Source organism: Ceratotherium simum, chromosome 11 (assembly GCF_057802395.1).
Source record: "Ceratotherium simum simum isolate JZ-2026a chromosome 11, ASM5780239v1, whole genome shotgun sequence".
NCBI classification, from domain to species: Eukaryota; Metazoa; Chordata; class Mammalia; order Perissodactyla; family Rhinocerotidae; genus Ceratotherium; species Ceratotherium simum.
The window spans coordinates 55,571,905-55,590,102 of record NC_141910.1 but is presented as its reverse complement, the minus strand read 5'-3'; the positions used below and the strand labels follow the sequence as shown (position 1 = coordinate 55,590,102).

Here is an 18,198-nt window from a genome sequence, read left to right as displayed (position 1 = left end):
CTAAAAGAAAAAAATGTAACTTAAAAAAAATTATTTTTAAAAGAAACCTCCAGATTATGGAAGGTTTTTATGGTCTTTTCTATACTTCTCTGTATCTTCAAAATTTTATCCAATAACAATAATATGATGGTAGACAGTTTAAGTGCCCACTATTTAGCACTGTGCTAAATAAACTTTACATGTAGCTTCCATAATAACCACATGATAGGCATAAGACTCAAACATCTGGTTCTTAACTGCTATGCTTAACTGCTATATATGAGAATAAGGTGTTACTTTTATAATCAGGATAACATGGTTAGGACACTGTCCTTCAAAACACAGAAGAAGAAAAAAGACTTGAAGGAATACGCCTCTATCAGTATTTTTTTCTTTATACAATCATGCATCGCTTAATGACGGGGATACGTTCTTAGAAATGTATCGTTAGGAAACTTCACTATTGTGCGAACATTAGTGTACTTACACAAAGCTAGATGCTATAGCCTACTACACACCCAGGCTATACGGTGCTATTCTTACGGGACCACCATTGTACATGCGGTCCATCATTGACTGACACGTCATTATGCGGTGCATGACTTTATTGTTATTATTGTGTACCTATTTTATCATAAATTTATAATATGATGTATTCACAATGTTCATAGGATGCTGAGTCTTGTTAAATAAAGACTCAAAGTGCTGCTAAGGGCCACAGATATGATTTTGTTTTGAAATTGAAGTGTTTTTGGTAGCTTGGTCATCTTTGTGATTAGATGAGAGAGAGGTGTATACTTTAGCACCATACTCCATGTTGGCAGATGTAAATCTCTCTTTGTTTGTTGAATAAATATTGACGGAAAAAAATATTGGTTCTCTCAGGAATGATAATAACGTAAGTGTTTTTCCTGGCAATTCTTCTAAATGAGAGCAGTAATGGCAATGCTTTTACTCTGACTAATACATACCAGTAAGGAAATGGGGAGAAAGGGAGTGGGGAATATTTTTACCAAATATCATACAATGTATGCTAAAAAAAGAAAAGAAACTCTTCCAAACCTCAGTTACCTGGCTGTGACTTGAGCCAAATGAGTAAAGAGCAGGCACCAGCTCACAGGATGTTACTACTGCCTTGGGGCTCGTTCCCTGTGGCTGGGGTTCTCAAATGGGCATCCCTGGGGGAGCTGCAGGGTTCCAAAAGCAAAGAAGTATTTCTAGATAAACGAGGAAAACTTCAGTGCCTAAATGCACTCTCATTCATTGCTGGGAGGAGTGTAAATTGTTTGAACCTCTACCTGAGGCAATTTGGTAATATTTATCAACATTAAAAATGCACATGCCTAGTTCCTCAAAAAGTTAAACACGGAGCTACCATATGACCCAGCAATTCTACTTCTGGGTATCTACCCCCAAGAACTGGAAAGGAACGACTCCAACAGATACTTGTACACCAATGTTCAAAGCAGCATTATTCACAATAGCTAAAAGGTAGAAACAACCCAAGGGTCCATCAGCAAATGAATGGACAAACAAAATGTGGTATATACATATAATGGAATATTATTCAACCTTAAAAAGGAATGAAATTCTGACATGCTACAACATGGATGAACCCTGAAGACATCATGCGAAGTGAAATAAGCCAGACACAAAAGGACTAATACTGTATGATTACACTTATATCGGGTGCCTAGAATAGGCAAATTCATAAAGAAAGAAAGTAGAATAGTGGCTGCCAGGGGCTGGGGGAGGGGAGGATAGGGAGTTAGTGTTTAATGGGTACAGAGTTTCTGTTTGGGATGATGAAAAAGCTCTGGAAATGGATAGCGGTGATGGCTGCACAACATTGTGAATGTACTTAATGTCACTAAACTGTACACTCAAAGATGGTTAAAATGGTAAATTTTATGTTATGTATATCTTACCACAGTAAACATATATGTATAATTTTAAGAATGCACATGCCCTTTGATCCAGTAATTCCACTTCTAGGTTTTTAGTCTTCACATATACTTGCACATGTAAGATGTGGTGTCCCTATAAAGATATCTACTGCAACAATGTTTGTGGTAGCAAAAGGTTGGAAATAACTTAAATGTCTACCCTATAGGAGCCCAGTTAAATAAACTGTTACTTCTATATAATGGAATAGAATACAGTCATTAAAAAGGATGAGGCAATGCAATAGGACTTAGAACCCTCTCTAAGATAGTAAGTGAAAAGATGGAGTGCAGAAGAGTGAACATACTACCGTGTGTGTGTGTGTGTGTGTGTGTGTGTGTGTGTGAGAAAAGCCCACATACACAGATTTGGAAATAAACAGAATACCTCTGAAAGGATACACAAGAAAGATAATAGTAGTTGTCTAAGGGATGGGGAAGTAGACAGCTATGCAGGGGAAACTTATTTTCCAAAGTATATCCTTTTTCACACCTTTATAATTTCATACCATGTACCTTTTAGCTACTCAAAAATAACTTTAAAAATTTTTAAATAATGTCCAACTTTTGCTTCTTACTGTTATAGAAGACCTTATATCAGACAACTCTTTAGCCAAGAACTATAAAAGCTGGATCAAATACAGTCATGCACTGCAGAAGGATGTTTTTGTCAACGATGGACTGAATATATGACAGTGATCCCATAAAATTAGTACCATAGCCTAGGTATGTAGTAGCCTATACCATCTAGGTTTGTGTAAGTGCACTCTACGATGTTTGCACAACGAAATCACCTAACGACGCATTTCTCAGAATGCATCCTCGTCATTAAGCGACGTGTGACTGTACAAAAGAATAGCTATTTGACAGAAATGGGAAACAACCAAGGCAGGTAGGACTTGAGGAGACAAGATCGGTGAGGGAAAGGAAACACACTCAAGTGAGCCCAACACACTCTGCCACTTTTTCCCTTGAGACCAAGGTTGAGAAGCTGACTGAAGAGCAATGGTTAGTGCTTTCAGGAGGCTTGAGAATCAAGGATTGGCAAGCCAGGACTCCAAGCCAGAGTAGAAGAGTAAGATCCTGGGAAGAAGAGAACCATAGAAAGCGAGCCAGTTTTCTCTACACTAATCTTGAGGCATCTGCCGTTCCCTCAGCTGCCTGGGGCAAGAGGCCGAGAATCCAAGCTCGAAGTGACAGCTAAGAGGCTAAAATGGAAGGAGAGCTTTGGCAGTCTCACAATGTTCAGGAGCACAGGGTCCCTCAAGAGGATGATCAGCCTTTCACTTAAGACCCCTGAAGGGCTATTTCCTAAGAGCAGGCACAGAAGAGAAACAGACCAGCTCTCAGACTAAAACCCAGCCTTTTTACCCAACATGGCATCAATGAGGGCTGCCCCTACTCTCACCATCTGCTGCAAGAAAAGTCAGTCTTCTCTGGGGAGACACAACATCGCCCAGAGCCACGACTACTTTCCATACACAATATCCAGTATTTAACACAAAGAAGTCAAGGATGCCACAAGACAAAACCAAAAATCAATAGAGAAAAGCAGACCCAGCGGTATTCCAGATATTATGGTTGCCAAAGGCTTTAAAATAAATGTTTAATATGTTCCGAAAAATAGATGACAAAAGGGAGAACTCAACCAGAGAACTGGAATCTGTTTTTTAAAATCAAATGTAAATTCTAGAACTCAAGAAAATACAATACTAAAATTAACGAGTCAATAGATGAGCTCAGTCATTGATCTGACAAAGCAGAAGAGAGGATTAGTAAAGCAAAAGTTAGGTCAATAATACTTGAGTCTGAATCACAGGGGGGGAAAAAAAGAAGATTCAGAAAAAAAAAAACCTGAGAGATTTAGGGAACATGGTAAAAATATCTAATAAGGATATCTAGAGTCGTAGAAGAAAAAGAGAGAATGGATGAGGCAGAAGCAACAAAAAGATACTGGCTGAAAATTTTCAAAACTGTTGAAAGACATCAAGCCATCAATTCAAGAAGCTCTTCGAATAGCAAGCAGGGTAACTACAAAGAAAACTCCAAGGCACATCACTGTAAAACTGAAAGCCAAAGACAACGAAAAAACTGTAAAAGCAACTAGAAGAAAAAATATGCATCACTTTAAAAGGAGCAATAGTGTGTCTGACAGCTGGCATTTCAACAGAAGGGATGGAAGCCAAAGGATAATGGGACGACATCTTTCAAGGGCTGAAAGTTAAAACTTGGCAACCTAGAATGCTACATCCAACAAAGAGTGACTTTCAAAACTGAAAGCAAAATAAACAGACTTCCAGCAATTAGAAATGGAGAGGGGCTGGTGTGGTGGCATAGTGGATAAGTGCGCATGTTCCGCTTCAGCGGCCCGGGATTTGCAGGTTCGGATCCTGGGCATGCACCGATGCACCACTTGTCAAGTCATGCAGTGGCGGCGTCCCATATAAAGTAGAGGAAGATGGGCACAGATGTTAGTCCAGGGCCAATCTTCCTCAGCAAAAAGAGGAGGATTGGCATCAGATGTTAGCTCAGGGCTAATCATCCTCACAAAAAGAAAAGAAATGGAGAGAATTTACTGCTAACAGACCTGCATGAAAAATAACACTAAAGGGAATTCTTCAAGAAGACAGAAGCGCAGAGATGAGCAAGGAATGGAGCTCAACTGAGAGTGTAAAATGTGGGCAAATGAAGTAATGAATATTAACTGTGAAACTATAATAATAATGTCTTGCAGGGCTTAAAATACATTACAATAGTCAGAAAGTGTGGGGAAGGGGGAGTTGAGTGTTGTGAGGTCCTTGCATTGTGACCAAAGAGGTAAAAGTGATTTGGGCTAGATGCAAATGTGTCATAATTGACATTATTTCTTTTTTTCTTTCTTTCTTTCTTTTTTTTGTGTGTGTGTGAGGGAGATCAGCCCGGAGCTAACATCCATGCCAATCCTCCTCTCTTTTTGGTGAGGAAGACTGGCCCTGAGCTAACATCCGTGCTGGTCTTCCTCCACTTTATGTGGGACGTGACCACAGCACGGCCTGACAAGCGGTGCGTCAGTACGTGCCCGGCCCCGAACCCGGGCCACGAGCAGCGGAGCACACGCCCTTAACCACTATGCCATGGGGCCGGCCCCTGACATTATTTCATTTTTGAAAGGTATTTTGATACATTTTGTGGAATACAAAGTGCACAAAGCCGATCTCATGCATGTGCACCTCAAACTAATATGATATTATATGTCAATTACACTTCAATAAAAAAATCACATGCTAGGTCAAAAATAAAGTTCTAACAAATTTCAAAGGATTGAAATCATAGAGTATGTTCTCTGACCACAGCAGAATTAAGCTAAAAATCAATAATAAAAAGACAACTTTTAAACATTCCCCAGATATTTGGACATTAATTAAAGTACTCCTAAATGGCCCATGGATTAAAGGCATTCTAATGGAATTTAGAAAATATTTGGAATTAAATGACAAGGGAAATATGACATATCAAAACTTGTGAAATAAAGCTAAAGCAATGTAGTGAGGGGAATCTATAGCATTAAATGCATGTTTTAGAAGAAAAATGCTGCAAATTAGTTACCTAAGTCCCATCTCAAGAATGTAAAAAAGAATGCCAAATTAACCCCAATGAAAGTAGAAGAAACAAAACTACAAAGTTAAGAGCATAAATTAATGAAGTATAGAACTGCACAAAGAAAGCACCAAAAAAGTGTTTCACTGAAAAGGGCTAAAATATTCATAAACCTTAGCAAGACAGATCGAAAAAATAAAAAATAGAAAGCACGAATTACCAATATCAGTACTGAAAAACTGAACATCACTACAAAGCCCACAGTCAATAAAAGATAAAGAGAAAATATGATGAACGTTATGTTAAAAATTTGAAACTTTAGATGAAATGGACAAGCTCCTGAAAAACCAAAAACTTTCCAAAACATACACAAAAAGACAGAACCTTCTATCTGTGAGGGAAATTGCATCTTCTCATAAAGAGAACTCCAGACCCATAGGGCTTCACTAGTGAATTCTTCTAAACATTTAAGGAATAACCCAAATCTTCCTCAAACTCTTCCAGAGATTAGAAAGAGGGAACACTTCTCAAATTATTTCACAAGTTTGGCATAACCATGAGACCCAAACCTGTCAAGGACTCAGAAAGAAAGTAAAATAGCAAGCAGACCTCTCTCATGCACAGAGTCACAAAAGTCCTAAGGAAAATATGAGCAAATCGAAACTCATGGTGGCAGAATTCCAGCCCTCCTGATGGTAACAGTGCTTTTCTCATTCCCAAAGGGATTCACACATGTTATCCCATTGTACCCAAAGGTTTTGTTATCATCTACACTTTATATATAGGGAAACTGAGGCCCAAAGAGGTAAAGGAACTAGCTCAAGCTCACACTCAGGCTAGAGCTGGGCTAGATGAATTCAATCCACTTGATGGACATTTATAGGCACCTGCTGTGTGCCCAGCTAGGCCTGGGATGTACATTTGTGCCTCTCCTCCCCGGCACCTCCCTTCTGCGTCCCTGGACCTCTCACTCCTGGGACCAGTGTCTGCTCTGCTGCCGCAGCCCTGAGGCAGACAACACAGAGGAGCAGCAGCGTGGCCTGGGCAGGCTGCCGGCGCCCCCTGGCTGCTCCACGGTGTGCAGGAGTCCTGGAACACAGGGTGGCCTTCTCTGCCAGGTCCCAGGCTCCCTGCACTGACTCTGCCCAGAGGGAACATATGGCACTGGGCATTAGAAAGCGGTTCTCAAGGCCTGTGCGCTGCGGCCTGACTATTGCCATTTCCAAGGTCTACAAACCACTTCAAAGTCTGTGTTTCTCAGTTGACCCTCAGGGAACCTTGCAAGATGAGTATCAATATTCCCACCTTGGAGTATCAATACCCCCACTTTGCAGATGAGGAAAGTGTGGCTTTAAGGAGTGGATAACTTGTCTAAATTATCTACACAGAGAATAACAGATCCAGGGTGAGACACAGAGCCTTCCTCACCACACCAGGAGGCCCCCCCAATCAAGTATTGTTCAATGTGATGGAAGATGTCCTGGATTATAGGTCATGAGACAGACAAGATCAACAAGATATATATGCTGAAAACTGCACCAAGACTATATAAAGAGAACGCCCCAGCCTAGCTAAGTGGTGACACATGCATTTTTTTCCTTTAATGTAGAGAATCCAGAAGGATGCCTCCACAGTATGAGAGATCAGATGCAAACAAGAAACAAGACAGAATAAAAAACAGAAATTGAAGACTATCTTTCAAGGGACTCAATAAAGCCAGTAAAGTGGGATTCTTTAAATACACTCAAGCCGCAGCAGCTCCTCAATAACCACAGGCTACAGGGCCGGGGAGAAGGGGATGAATATGATGAGCTGCTAAGCCTGGCTCTTTGTCACAACGGAAGCCAGGGAGATTCCCTTTCTAAAACTTGCCTTCTGAAAGCGATGAGTCCAAGGCCCAGCTCAGAAGCTTCCAGATCTCACTGGTAAACAGAGAGAGAAAAAACATCCCCAGGACAGAGGAAGCTGGGACCCATCAGCTAAATGATTCAGTGTGTGCCTTCAAATAGCACTGTCTAGAAAACGTGTGGCTCGTGAACAGAGCCCCCTTGGCCAAGGGTTCCAGAGTGGCTCTCAAAACTGTGGCCCCATCCACCTGAGTGGCAGGGTCCATGGAAACAGCAATTTCAGTGAACCCAGAACAAACAGCACCACCTGAACACAAAATGACATGGTTCCCAGAGCAGAGAATCACATATTTTCAACCTATTGAGTTTGTTTGTGAAGGGGAAAGAAACCTATGGATAACAGGAAATCGGTAGATGTAATTTCTGGAGACCTTCAAAAGGCATTTGAGATGAATCCAGACCAAAAACTATTTAAAAGACTGAGTCACAGGAAAACTGAGAGTTTCTGTGGTGGATCAGGCTGGAGTAAAGCCAGTGAGCAAAGAGCAGGGACAGCAGGCACTTCTCTTGATGGAAACATGGAAACAGTGGGGTCCCTGGGGATTGGGCTGGTATTGCTTCTTCATAAATGACTAAGCAGGAGAAGGAAGTGGGGAGATTGCCCTGAGCGTGAAGGAAACTTAGTGCCCCTGGGCAGAGGGGCGAGGGGCTGATGGACCTCACCCAGAAGCGCCCGAGGCCAAGGATGGGTCCCCAGCTGCAGGGAAAGCAGCTGGAGCACGGCGTAGGTGTGCAGTGAGCATCTGCCCTCAAACGGGAGGGACTGGCAGAGGGAGGCAGAAGAGGAATAACACGAAGTGATGCCTGTGGAGAAAAAGAATTGAAACTCCAAGCCCCAGGGACCCCGCACTGCCCTGGGCTCACTAGCTCCCGACAGGCCCCTCCTCCCTGGCCACGGTCCCTGAACCAGGGTTCCAGGCCGGACTGCCCCAAGGCCACTCCAAAAGAGCCTCCAGAAGCCCGGAGCCTCACCTGCTGCTGGCTCTGCTCCTCCAGGTTCATCTTCACCTCCAGTGACTGGCGGGCCTCCAGGAAGGCCTTGCGGTGCTTGCGGTCCGCCATGTAGTAGGACATGGTGCCCACGACGATGGCACACAGGTAGAGGAAGATGTTGGCCAGGATCTGCACCCCGAGGAGAGAAAAGGACAGTGGTGAAGGCACGTCTTCAGGAGAGGGGACGGAGCAGGTGGGCCAGGCAGTGGCCGAAATCAAACCCCAGGTTGCCCGGTGTCCGCGGAGGGCCCCCGTAGAGCCTCAGACCTCCATGGGGTATTCAGGTCCGTGGAGCAGACTCTGCCCCACTTGCCGCGGATGAGTGACACCGATCCAAGGGTGTGGCTCCAGGCCTGGAAGGCTGTTTGAAGGGTGTTCTTCTCCCTCCTGCTTCACACCTTAGCTAAATGGGCCAGTTCCATCCACCTGTGAGGCCTGAGCAGCCCCTCTGCTACCCGTTCATTCATTCACTCACTTGTTCAACCACCGCTCACTGAGCGCTTACTGATTAGGTGCACTTAGATGCCATGCTGATTAGTTCGGGAGGAGAGTGAACAAAGCCTAGATCCGGCTGCGAGTGTACAATCCTAAAAGCCAGGCACACGTCGTATGGAACATGACAGGAGACCTGAAGCGGTCCTGGGCTGATTCAGTAGTCACCATGCTACTTTACATGTATGTGCACCACACGTTTACAGGTTTCTGGGATTCACATGTATCCTCTCAGCCAACCCCACCTGCCAGCAGGTGAGGGGCGGCCAGCACCAATATCCAGGTCCCATGAGGAACTGAAGCTACAGGAAGGGGAAGAGGGGGTTATGGGACCTGATGTCCATCCTGCAAGCTCAGTGCCTTGGCATAAAGGGGTTCTTTGGGCATTGAGAGCCTGTTTCCCCATCCCCAGCACCCTGCAGTCTCCCCTAGGTGTCCCTGGTCCCCAGCCCACTCCCACAGGCTGCTGGGACAGCACACCCAATCGCCTCCTGCCAGAGGTAGCCATGGATACGGACCAGAACATCCAAACCACTCCTGATTTCCAGGCATTGGCTGCTGCGGGCTCCAATCTTTGACTGTGATTGGGCCCCATCTCAGGCTGGACCAGGTTCTAATTTCTCCCACTTCTCCAAGACCACTGGCCAGGAGCCTTCTCCAACAAGGCCTGTTTCCAGGTCTGGCTCCTCCCACTTCCCTGATGCCAGCTCACGCTGCCCCACTCTCCCCGCCTTGATTCCCTGAGATCCCGCCCAGGGAGGACAGACCCCTCCTCCACAGAGTGTGGTTTCTCAGGCAGAAGCCTGGAGCTGAGATGCAGGAATGGAGGCAGAAGTTCTTAGTTTCTGGCTCGAGGGGAAAAAAAGGTTGGCCTGGCAGAATACAATGGATTCTGGGGTGGGTGAAAAATGCAAGAAAGTCAATTTCAGATTTTTAAACAAGATGGTTTACTAGACAGTAAGGGAGGCGAATTCTGACATGTCTGTGTCTCATCAGGATTGATCAATACTGACCCTGAGGACCATCACCCCCAGCCAGAAGTTCCTGCCATGTCTGTACTTAGGTCACCAGGCCGAGCCGGGGGCACTCAACAAAGGCCAACCGAGTCATGAATTAACGAGTGGGTGAGGGATGCTGGTCACCAAGTCACCAGGTGCAGATTTCACATGCTTCTTAGATGGCTGGTTCCAGCAACTAAAGACCTATTGTATTCTTGGGCCTGGGCAGCCCTGATCACCCACACCATTCGTGGGCACATAGGCAATTCTGAAGTCCTGTGGAACATCTCCCTGCACCTTCTGATGGGGCATGACAGCCCACTCCCGTCTGAGTGGTCAGTATCAATATGGCCTCAGGCCACTTATTAACACCCGATAATCTGAAGAGTTGCCAATTTATGATTATAAGTCAAAGCAAATCACACAGATCATGTTGGGTCTCAAAGCCAGTCTGACCTGGGGTCTGGGAACCTCTGCCAGCCCAGCGGCCACCCTCCTTAGGCGGCTGTATTTCCTTGGAAACCACCCTAGTTTACAGCACAGGAAGCCCTTCGACAAGGTCAGGGTGTGCCCTGTGCATCCTCACTGAGCAGCGGCACTCGGCTGAAGCCCACACGGGGTCCAGAAACAGCAGCTGCCAGGGCTGAGGGTCTTCCAGCTCACGGGGCTATGGGTCCTTGAGGGCAAGGATAAGCTGCATGGAGAGGAGCCGCGTCTGGACCCCAAACCCACCTGTGTCAGCAACTCTACCCGGGGGCTCCAGACAGGGCAGGCCGCCCTGGGGCCACAGGCCTGTCTCTGGCCCTGGCCACAACCAGCCTGGGCTGTCACAATGGACTGGGGACAGAGCTGCACACTCAGGGGTCTTCCTCCAGACTCTGTACAGTGCACAGTGCTGAGCTGGCATTAGGAGTTACTGTCGTCATTACCCATTGGGGCGTCCATTTAAGAAAACCAAACCTGCTGTGCAGACCGTCAGAGAGGAACTCTAGGGGAAAAGCTTCAGACCAATCACGACCAAAGATTATAATCCAAAGAGCTGAATAGGATTCAGGTTTGGTTCATGCCTGGGGACCGTCTATGCAGGACAGCATTCCTTTCATTGAACTGTGCATATTTTAAAATAAAATCCACTTTTTCACTCCACTTGTAAGTACATACAGTATAGAAAACAAGGTCGGGAGGAGCCCTGGACTTCTGCACTGCCCCTTGCCAGCTGGGTGACTTTCTAGGTCAAATAACCTCTCTGAGCTCTAGTTTCCTCATCTATGAGCTGAGGGGTGGACTGACTCATCTCAAAGGTCCTTGCAGTCCTAACACTGTCTGGTCTTCATCAGACCTCACTTTTGAGGGTAAAGGTTGGGACCGGAGATGAGCTGGTCCAGAGAGGCTGGGGGAAGGAGGCTGGACGGAAGGGGAAGCGGGTCGGTTCCTGGGTTGGCCGGAGAGCCACACTGCCTCCCGCCCCCTGAGCACCCGGAGTCACAGATACCTCATCCCCTGCCCGACCTGCACTCTCGGCTGCAAGGCCCTGGAGGCAAACGGCCGCATCTGAGCCACAGTCATGTGGGTCCTGCAGGTCCCTCTGTGCCAGGGAATGCCCTCCTCGCCTCCCAGTGAGCTCGTCTGTTTCTAGACAATCCTCCTGGGAGTCCCAGGCCTTGGGTTTTTTAAGAGCTCCCCGAATCCTCTAAACCTGCCTCATCTGAAGACAGGGACCTCAGGGGTGCTGTCGCTCTGTTCCACTCCAACCCCTCTCCCCTGCAGCCACGACTGCAAGGAGCTCTGTACTCCCCCAGCAGGAGGAGAGTGGCGAAAGGCTCAGCCAGGCCCTACAGGCCGATTCTCAGCCTCTGAGTCCAGGACACAAATCCGATAGGGTGATGCTGCCAAGCAAAGAGAGGAAGCAGGGATCCGCTTTGCAGAGGAAGGTTCTGGAGGGAGCAGGAGGAGCTGCACTGCTGGTGGAGGAGGGCTCTCAACATGGTGACAGGGTCACCTGGGGTGATGGTCACCGGCTGGTTCCACTCCAGAGGTGTGCAGTGACTGGTGGGGTGGGCATGGGCAGCAGTCTGTAAACGCTCCCAGGTGACCCTGATGTGCAGCCAGGGCTGGGAGCCCCTCTCTGGGGCTCAGTTTCCTTGGCTGTAACATGACCTCACTTCACAACATTACAGACATGGGCACCCACTTATCTGCCTCATCTCCTTGAATCTTTACAGGGCAAGTGGTATGAGTCTGATTCTACGGGAGAAGAAAATGAGATTAAGCGAGGTCTCAGAACTAGAGGACAAGGCTTCTTCCCACACTCATCTCATAATTCTACGACACAAAACCCTGCCCTACCAGCACCCCTCGGCTGATTTACATATTTATGACCCCACCTTTCCCCAGAAAGGATATTAGACATTTTTAAAGCTAAAATTAAAACTGCCATGAAGTGAGGCCGGCCCAGTGGCGTGGCGGTTGAGTTCACGCGCTCCACTTTGGTGGCCTGGGGTTCACCGCTTCAGATCCTGGGCTCAGACCTGCACACTGCTTATCAAGCCATGCTGGGGTGGCGTCCCACATGGAGCAACTAGACGGATGTGCAACTATGACATACAACTATCTGCTGGGGCTGTGAGGAGAAAAAAGGAAAAAAGGAAGAAGATTGGCAACAGATGTTAGCTCAGGGCCATTCTCCCTCAAGAAAAAAAAAAAAGTGGGCTTCATAGTCCTCCAAACTCAAAAAAAGAAAAAATTGCCATGAAGATACCAGCTCTAAAGCACTAATGTGTGAGCTGCTGGAATTTTTAACCTGAAACAAAATAGAAGGTCTACAGAGTTCCACAGCGTCCAGCCATAATGGTGGTCATTATCTCTAGGCTCTTAAAATCCAGAAATTTCCTGTTTCGTATTTATAAACGTAAGTGTGTCTCACTTAGCAAAACGGATGTGTCCCTCAAAACATAATTGAAAAAAATGAGTTTCGCCCCTGCAGTAGTACTGAACCTCAGTGCTGGGACTGCAGAACCGACGGTGACTACGATGCCCACCAGTGGCCAGAGAAGGCCCAAGTGCAGGGGAGGACAGGAGGATGGGTAACTGGGGCAGCCATCATTTCTCTAAAACACACCCATCAGTATTGCCTCTAATTATAGTTTAAGAACTGCAGACCCAAGAAAAGCTTTGGCCACCAGGGAAATCTTGAACCCTAGCAAGAATCTGAAATGTGTCTCTCACGTGACAATGACAAATGGGTTTCTCCAAACTGAGCCTTGAGCTCTGCTGGTCTGGGATTAATTTTCCGGGGCTCCCACTCCCGGGTAAGCGGGGAGGGCCCCCTTTTCAGAACTGGTCTCATCTCCCTCCAGGGCGGCCTTCCCTGCCCCCCCCATGTGCAAATACCTCCCCCCAGCCACACCCGGCCCCCTAGCAGGCCCCTCTTCCACCCCAAGAGCCCTGCTCGGCCTCCCCATCGCCCCTGACATGCACCCCACACATGGTCCTGCCTCCTGTAGCAGATGGGGCAACCGGGAAGGTTCCCAGGCTGTCCTTCTCACCCCTGAGCCCCTGGAGCCCACCTCAGGCCAGGACAGCAGCGGGGAATGGTCTGAGAAATATCCAGAGTATAAGGCAGAGCATACAAAGAGGTGTAGAGAGAGGGCGGGATGGCTGGGGATCAGAGTCATTCAGGGAGATACTGGATGGCTTCACGAAGACGCGGGCATTAAAGAACGGGCTCCGACACCACGCTCAGTGAATGAGCACGGCCGGAAGGCATCTCCTCTCTATAATCGTCATCAATGACATATTAGAGAGCTCCAGCTGTGGGGGTTTTGCACACACACTATCTGACCACGAGAACAGACTGGGGAGGAGCTCCCAGCCCGGGCAGTTGGAGGTCCGCAGGAACCCGGATGTGCAGACCCTTGCTCCTCCAGGTGGTCCTGGGCCAGCAGTGGCAGCAGCACCTCGAGCTTAACCCCCACACCAGACTTGAATCTCGGGGTTAGTGCCCTGCATCTACAAGGCTGAGAAGCCCTGGTCTGGGGCAACATCGAGGTCACCTCTTCTCACCCAGTGAGAAGTGGCCCCCTTAGACTGGGCAGCAGTCTTATTGCAAAGGAATTGTTCTTTTTTTTTTTAATACAAGATTTAAAAATAATGAATAGAATGCATGAATCTCCCAAGTGAGTAAACATTCAGACTAAAGCTTCATCTAGCCCACAACAGCTGGATCAAGTGTTTACAATACCCCAGCTCAGAAATGCAACCGTGAGAAAATTTCTCTACGAAATCCTTCCTCCTGGAATTTGATGAATCACAGTATACTGCACATTTTCTAACAGCCCACGGGGACGCGTCCCTGCGTCTAAACAGGGCTTTAAAATGGAAGTCACCCCTTGGAGGCAGCTGGTGGCTCCACTGCCAGGGCTGACCTCTCCCTATAGGCTCATTCCAGCCTGCAGATTCCAGAACACTCCAGAACTGGGGAGGAGAAACTGAGGGAGAGAAAGCTGCTCTGGGGTGTCAACGTCTGTGCCAGTCACCCCTGGAGACCTTATGATGCTCTGCTGCTGGGGGACGGCCACACTGGAGTCTCTGTTCATTAAAACTAACTTAGATGTTTTGGAAAAAAATCTCCAAGGTGCTGTAGGGCAGGAAAGAGCAGGGGAGAAGGCACCTCTGCAGGTAACCAGCCTCGCCAACCCAAGGAAGCCCGGCCAGAGACTGCAGCGGCCGCCACACAGTGCCCATGGGGTCCCCACCTCTGGAGCCATGCTCGCTGCAGACCTTGGGGGCCTACTGGTAGATGAACGAGTGGCAGAAAAAGGTTGGGCTGTGCAGTCACATAAGCCATAGGCTGTGTGGCCTGGAGCAAGTCACTTAACCTCTCTGAGACTTGACTTCCTCATCCTCACAGTAAGCCTGAAGGCCTTTCCAGTAAGATTAAGACAGATTATATGCACCACCACCTAGCACAGGGCTTGGCACAAAATATGTTCTTAATGACTTTTTCTTTCTTTTCTTCCAGAAGGCAGAAGGCAAGTGAGTACCTAATGATAATACTTTAATGAAGTTTTACAAGATCCTTCATCTTTATTATCTCATTTGTTTATCACAACAAGCAAAGTTTTCTTATTCTCATTTTGCAGATGAGACCTGAAGCCCAGAGAAATTAGGTTATAAGCCCACGGTCTCCCAGCCATGCTGAGACTGGAACTCAGATCTCCTTCCTCTTTTTTTTTTTCTTGTGAGCACAGAGTTTAAGTTTCAAGACATTAAAAAAATCTGTCCTGGCTGAGGGGGACAGAAGCCAGCCTGACCAGGCACATGTGGCCTTGGGGCAGGTCTGCTGCTGCCTTCTTGCCCAGCTAGCAAGCACATCACCCAAGCACAAGTCCAGGACTCCTCTCCCTACCTTACTGTCTCCTTAGCTGAACTGTGATGAGGGTCAGCAGAGGCTGGGCGTAGTCCAAGGCACCGGGGGCCCCCCAGGGAGCATAGAACCCAGTAAGGTCCTGGAGCATCTATGCAGGTGAGGAGTTCTGCAGACAGTGGGGTGACTCTCTTGTGCTGCCCCGGAGCAAACTCTAGCATCACTGTGCCAAAAGATGTCTGGGTTCTCCAACAAATAAAACCCTACTCAACACAACACGAGGTTCAAGCCTTGGGACACCACTGACATGCCCTTCCAAGCTGGGCATTTGTCAAGTTTCCACCATGTGCCTCAAAACAAAAGCTTCCCACTCGTTTTACAGCTTGAGCACGCCTCTGCTAAAAGACATTCAATGTCCACCCTCTTGCAAAACAAAGAAGACTTCCAAGACAGGCATACAGCCAACTTGACATGTTACACAAGGTCTCTCATGATTTGCTGGGTTGCCAGAATAGTTTCTCAGGTTGTGCACTGCACAACCCCAGGGGCCCCACTCTGCAGCCTCTTACATGATGGCTCGCCTAGAAACATGGAACATGGCAGCCCTGACCACTGGGCTGCAGTGTCACTCTTGTGTCTTGTATCTGGCTGCTGCCCACCGGGCTCCCCTCACTCCAGCCACACTGGGCCTCTCTCCAACCCTCTAACAACATGTGCTATTTCAGGGCTCGATGGCTCCAACTGGAACATTCCTGCCGCTCCTGCCGGTGGAGGGCCTCATGTTGTGATGGTCCCCTGGCTTTACCCAGGTCAAACAAGCCGCACATACCTGGCCTCAGTCATCTCCCAGGAAATGTTAGTTATTGTTACTATTTCGAGAGCCAGCTCCAACATTCCTCCCTGACTCCCCAAACAGCACTATTCATTCATCCATTCTTTCTTTCTTTCTTTCTTTCTTTCAAAGATTTAGTGAATGCTCACCCACCCTGTACCAGGTAGGTGCTTAGCACTTAGCAGTGAATAAGGCAGAAAATGTCCCTGCTGTCATGAAACTGATATTCTGGTAACAACAGACAAAGAAGAAACAAATAATTCCACAGCAAGAGTATCAGAGCTCAGCAGAGACTAGAAATGATAAAGTGATTGGGTAGCTGCTTTAGACAGGGGAGTGAGAGAGACTGTTGGCCCCAACCCTTCACTCCCCTGTAGAAGTATTATACAGCCACGCCCTTGCCACAGCCTCGCGGAGAGCGAAGTGTTTTCCCTCCTGCTGACTTTGACCGTGTGATCTGCTTTAGCCAAATGGATGTTAGTGCACATGACATGAGCAGATTTTTGAAACACACCTGCTTTTCCTCTTGTGCTTCTGCTGGCACCACGGGAACAATATGCACCAAGAAGCTCACTGGTGCAGCAGAATGAGAGACCTAGGGAGCAAACCCAAACCCAGCTGAGCCCAGCCTAGATCAGCCACACCCCAGCCAAACCAAAGATGTGCGAGTGAGAAACGTGTGGTTGTGAGCCACTGAGTTCTGGGTTGTTTGTTATACAGCATTAGGTGAAAACAGCTAACACAGGTTGTTAGGACAGGTCTCCCTGAAACAGTGTCATTTAAACTGAGATATGAATGACAAAAAAGACCTAGCCATGGGAAAAATCAGGAGAATATACTAGTGCAAAGGCCCTAGGACACAAGCTTCTTTTCCATGAGACACATCCTTCCCCCTGGCACCACCTGATGCATCTGCATATCTCTTCCCGACCAGGACACAATAAGCACCTGAGGTCAGGGGGTATCTCTTACTCACCTTTGCATCTCCAGGGCCTGGCACAGCTATTGGCACATAGCAGAAGTTAGCTGCATGAGTGGCTACAGTAGTAGAAAGAATCCGAAAGAATAGTTCATTCTCCACTGAGGTGTTCCTCTTGATAAGAGAGCCAAAATTAAGCTAGAGAAAGGCTAGAGCAGTGGTTCTCAACTGGGGGGTGATCTGGCCCCTGGGGGCCATTTGGCAATGTGTCTGGGACATTTCTGATTGTCACAACCAGGGGGGAAGGTGCTCCTGGCATCTACTGAGTGGAGGCGGGGGATGCTGCTAAACATCCTACAATGTACAGGGCAGTCCCTACGGCAAAGAATAATCCAGCCCAAAATGTCAACAGATCCGAGGTCGAGGAACCCTGGCCTAGAGCAAAGCCTCCCTTCCTTTTTTTTTTTTTTTTAAAGATTTTATTTATTTTATTTTTTTCCCCCCAAAGCCCCAGTGGATAGTTGTATGTCGTAGCTGCACATCCTTCCAGTTGCTGTATGCGGGACTCGGCCTCAGGATGAACGGAGAAGTGGTGCCTCAATGCGCACCCGGGATCCGAACCCGGGCCACCAGCATCGCAGCGCGCGCACTTAACCACCAAGCCACACTCCCTTCCTTTTTGATTCCTGAGAATTCACATGAAACTTTCCCAAGCTTTTGTATTGAAGAATAATGAACTCTGAGGACAAAGATGTGAGCAAGCGGACTTATATTTATATCAATCGTAGACCTTGTGAGCTAAGAGGAGAATGCTACTGATATTTGCTGAACATAAGGACTCAGGAGCTTGATAAATGTACCCACGATGGAAAGCAGGCCCAACCCTAGGGGTAGAGACGATTAAGAACAGAGAGGGCCATCTGGTCTACCTCTCTGTAGGAGATGCAGGAATGAACATCTCCCATTTCACATTTTATACTGACCATGGGATTATTCACTTGACGTCTGTGGACTAGCTTAGGCGGAGTCAGCGAACCCCTAAAATTTGGGACAAAATTATGTCTTGCCCTTTTCTGGGGAGCGAAGTCCATTGCTTTCACCAGATTCTCAAAAGGGTCTGTTAGCCCAGATGATGAAGAACCACAAAACCAAAGAAAAACTCCCCTCTCCCCTTGTGCCTTCATTATACAAACA

At 47.4% G+C, this 18,198-nt stretch overlaps 1 protein-coding gene across 2 annotated transcripts in view; it reads right to left on the bottom strand.

Moving 5' to 3' along the window:
• Window positions 1–18,198, bottom strand: part of ADCY3 (adenylate cyclase 3) — a 90,713-nt gene that overhangs the window by 41,009 nt on the left and 31,506 nt on the right. For both annotated transcript variants that reach the window (XM_004418276.3, XM_087437074.1), the window contains exon 3: window positions 8,378–8,527. In XM_004418276.3, coding sequence (XP_004418333.1) covers window positions 8,378–8,527 — 150 coding nt within the window. The remainder of the gene's footprint in view (window positions 1–8,377; window positions 8,528–18,198) is intronic.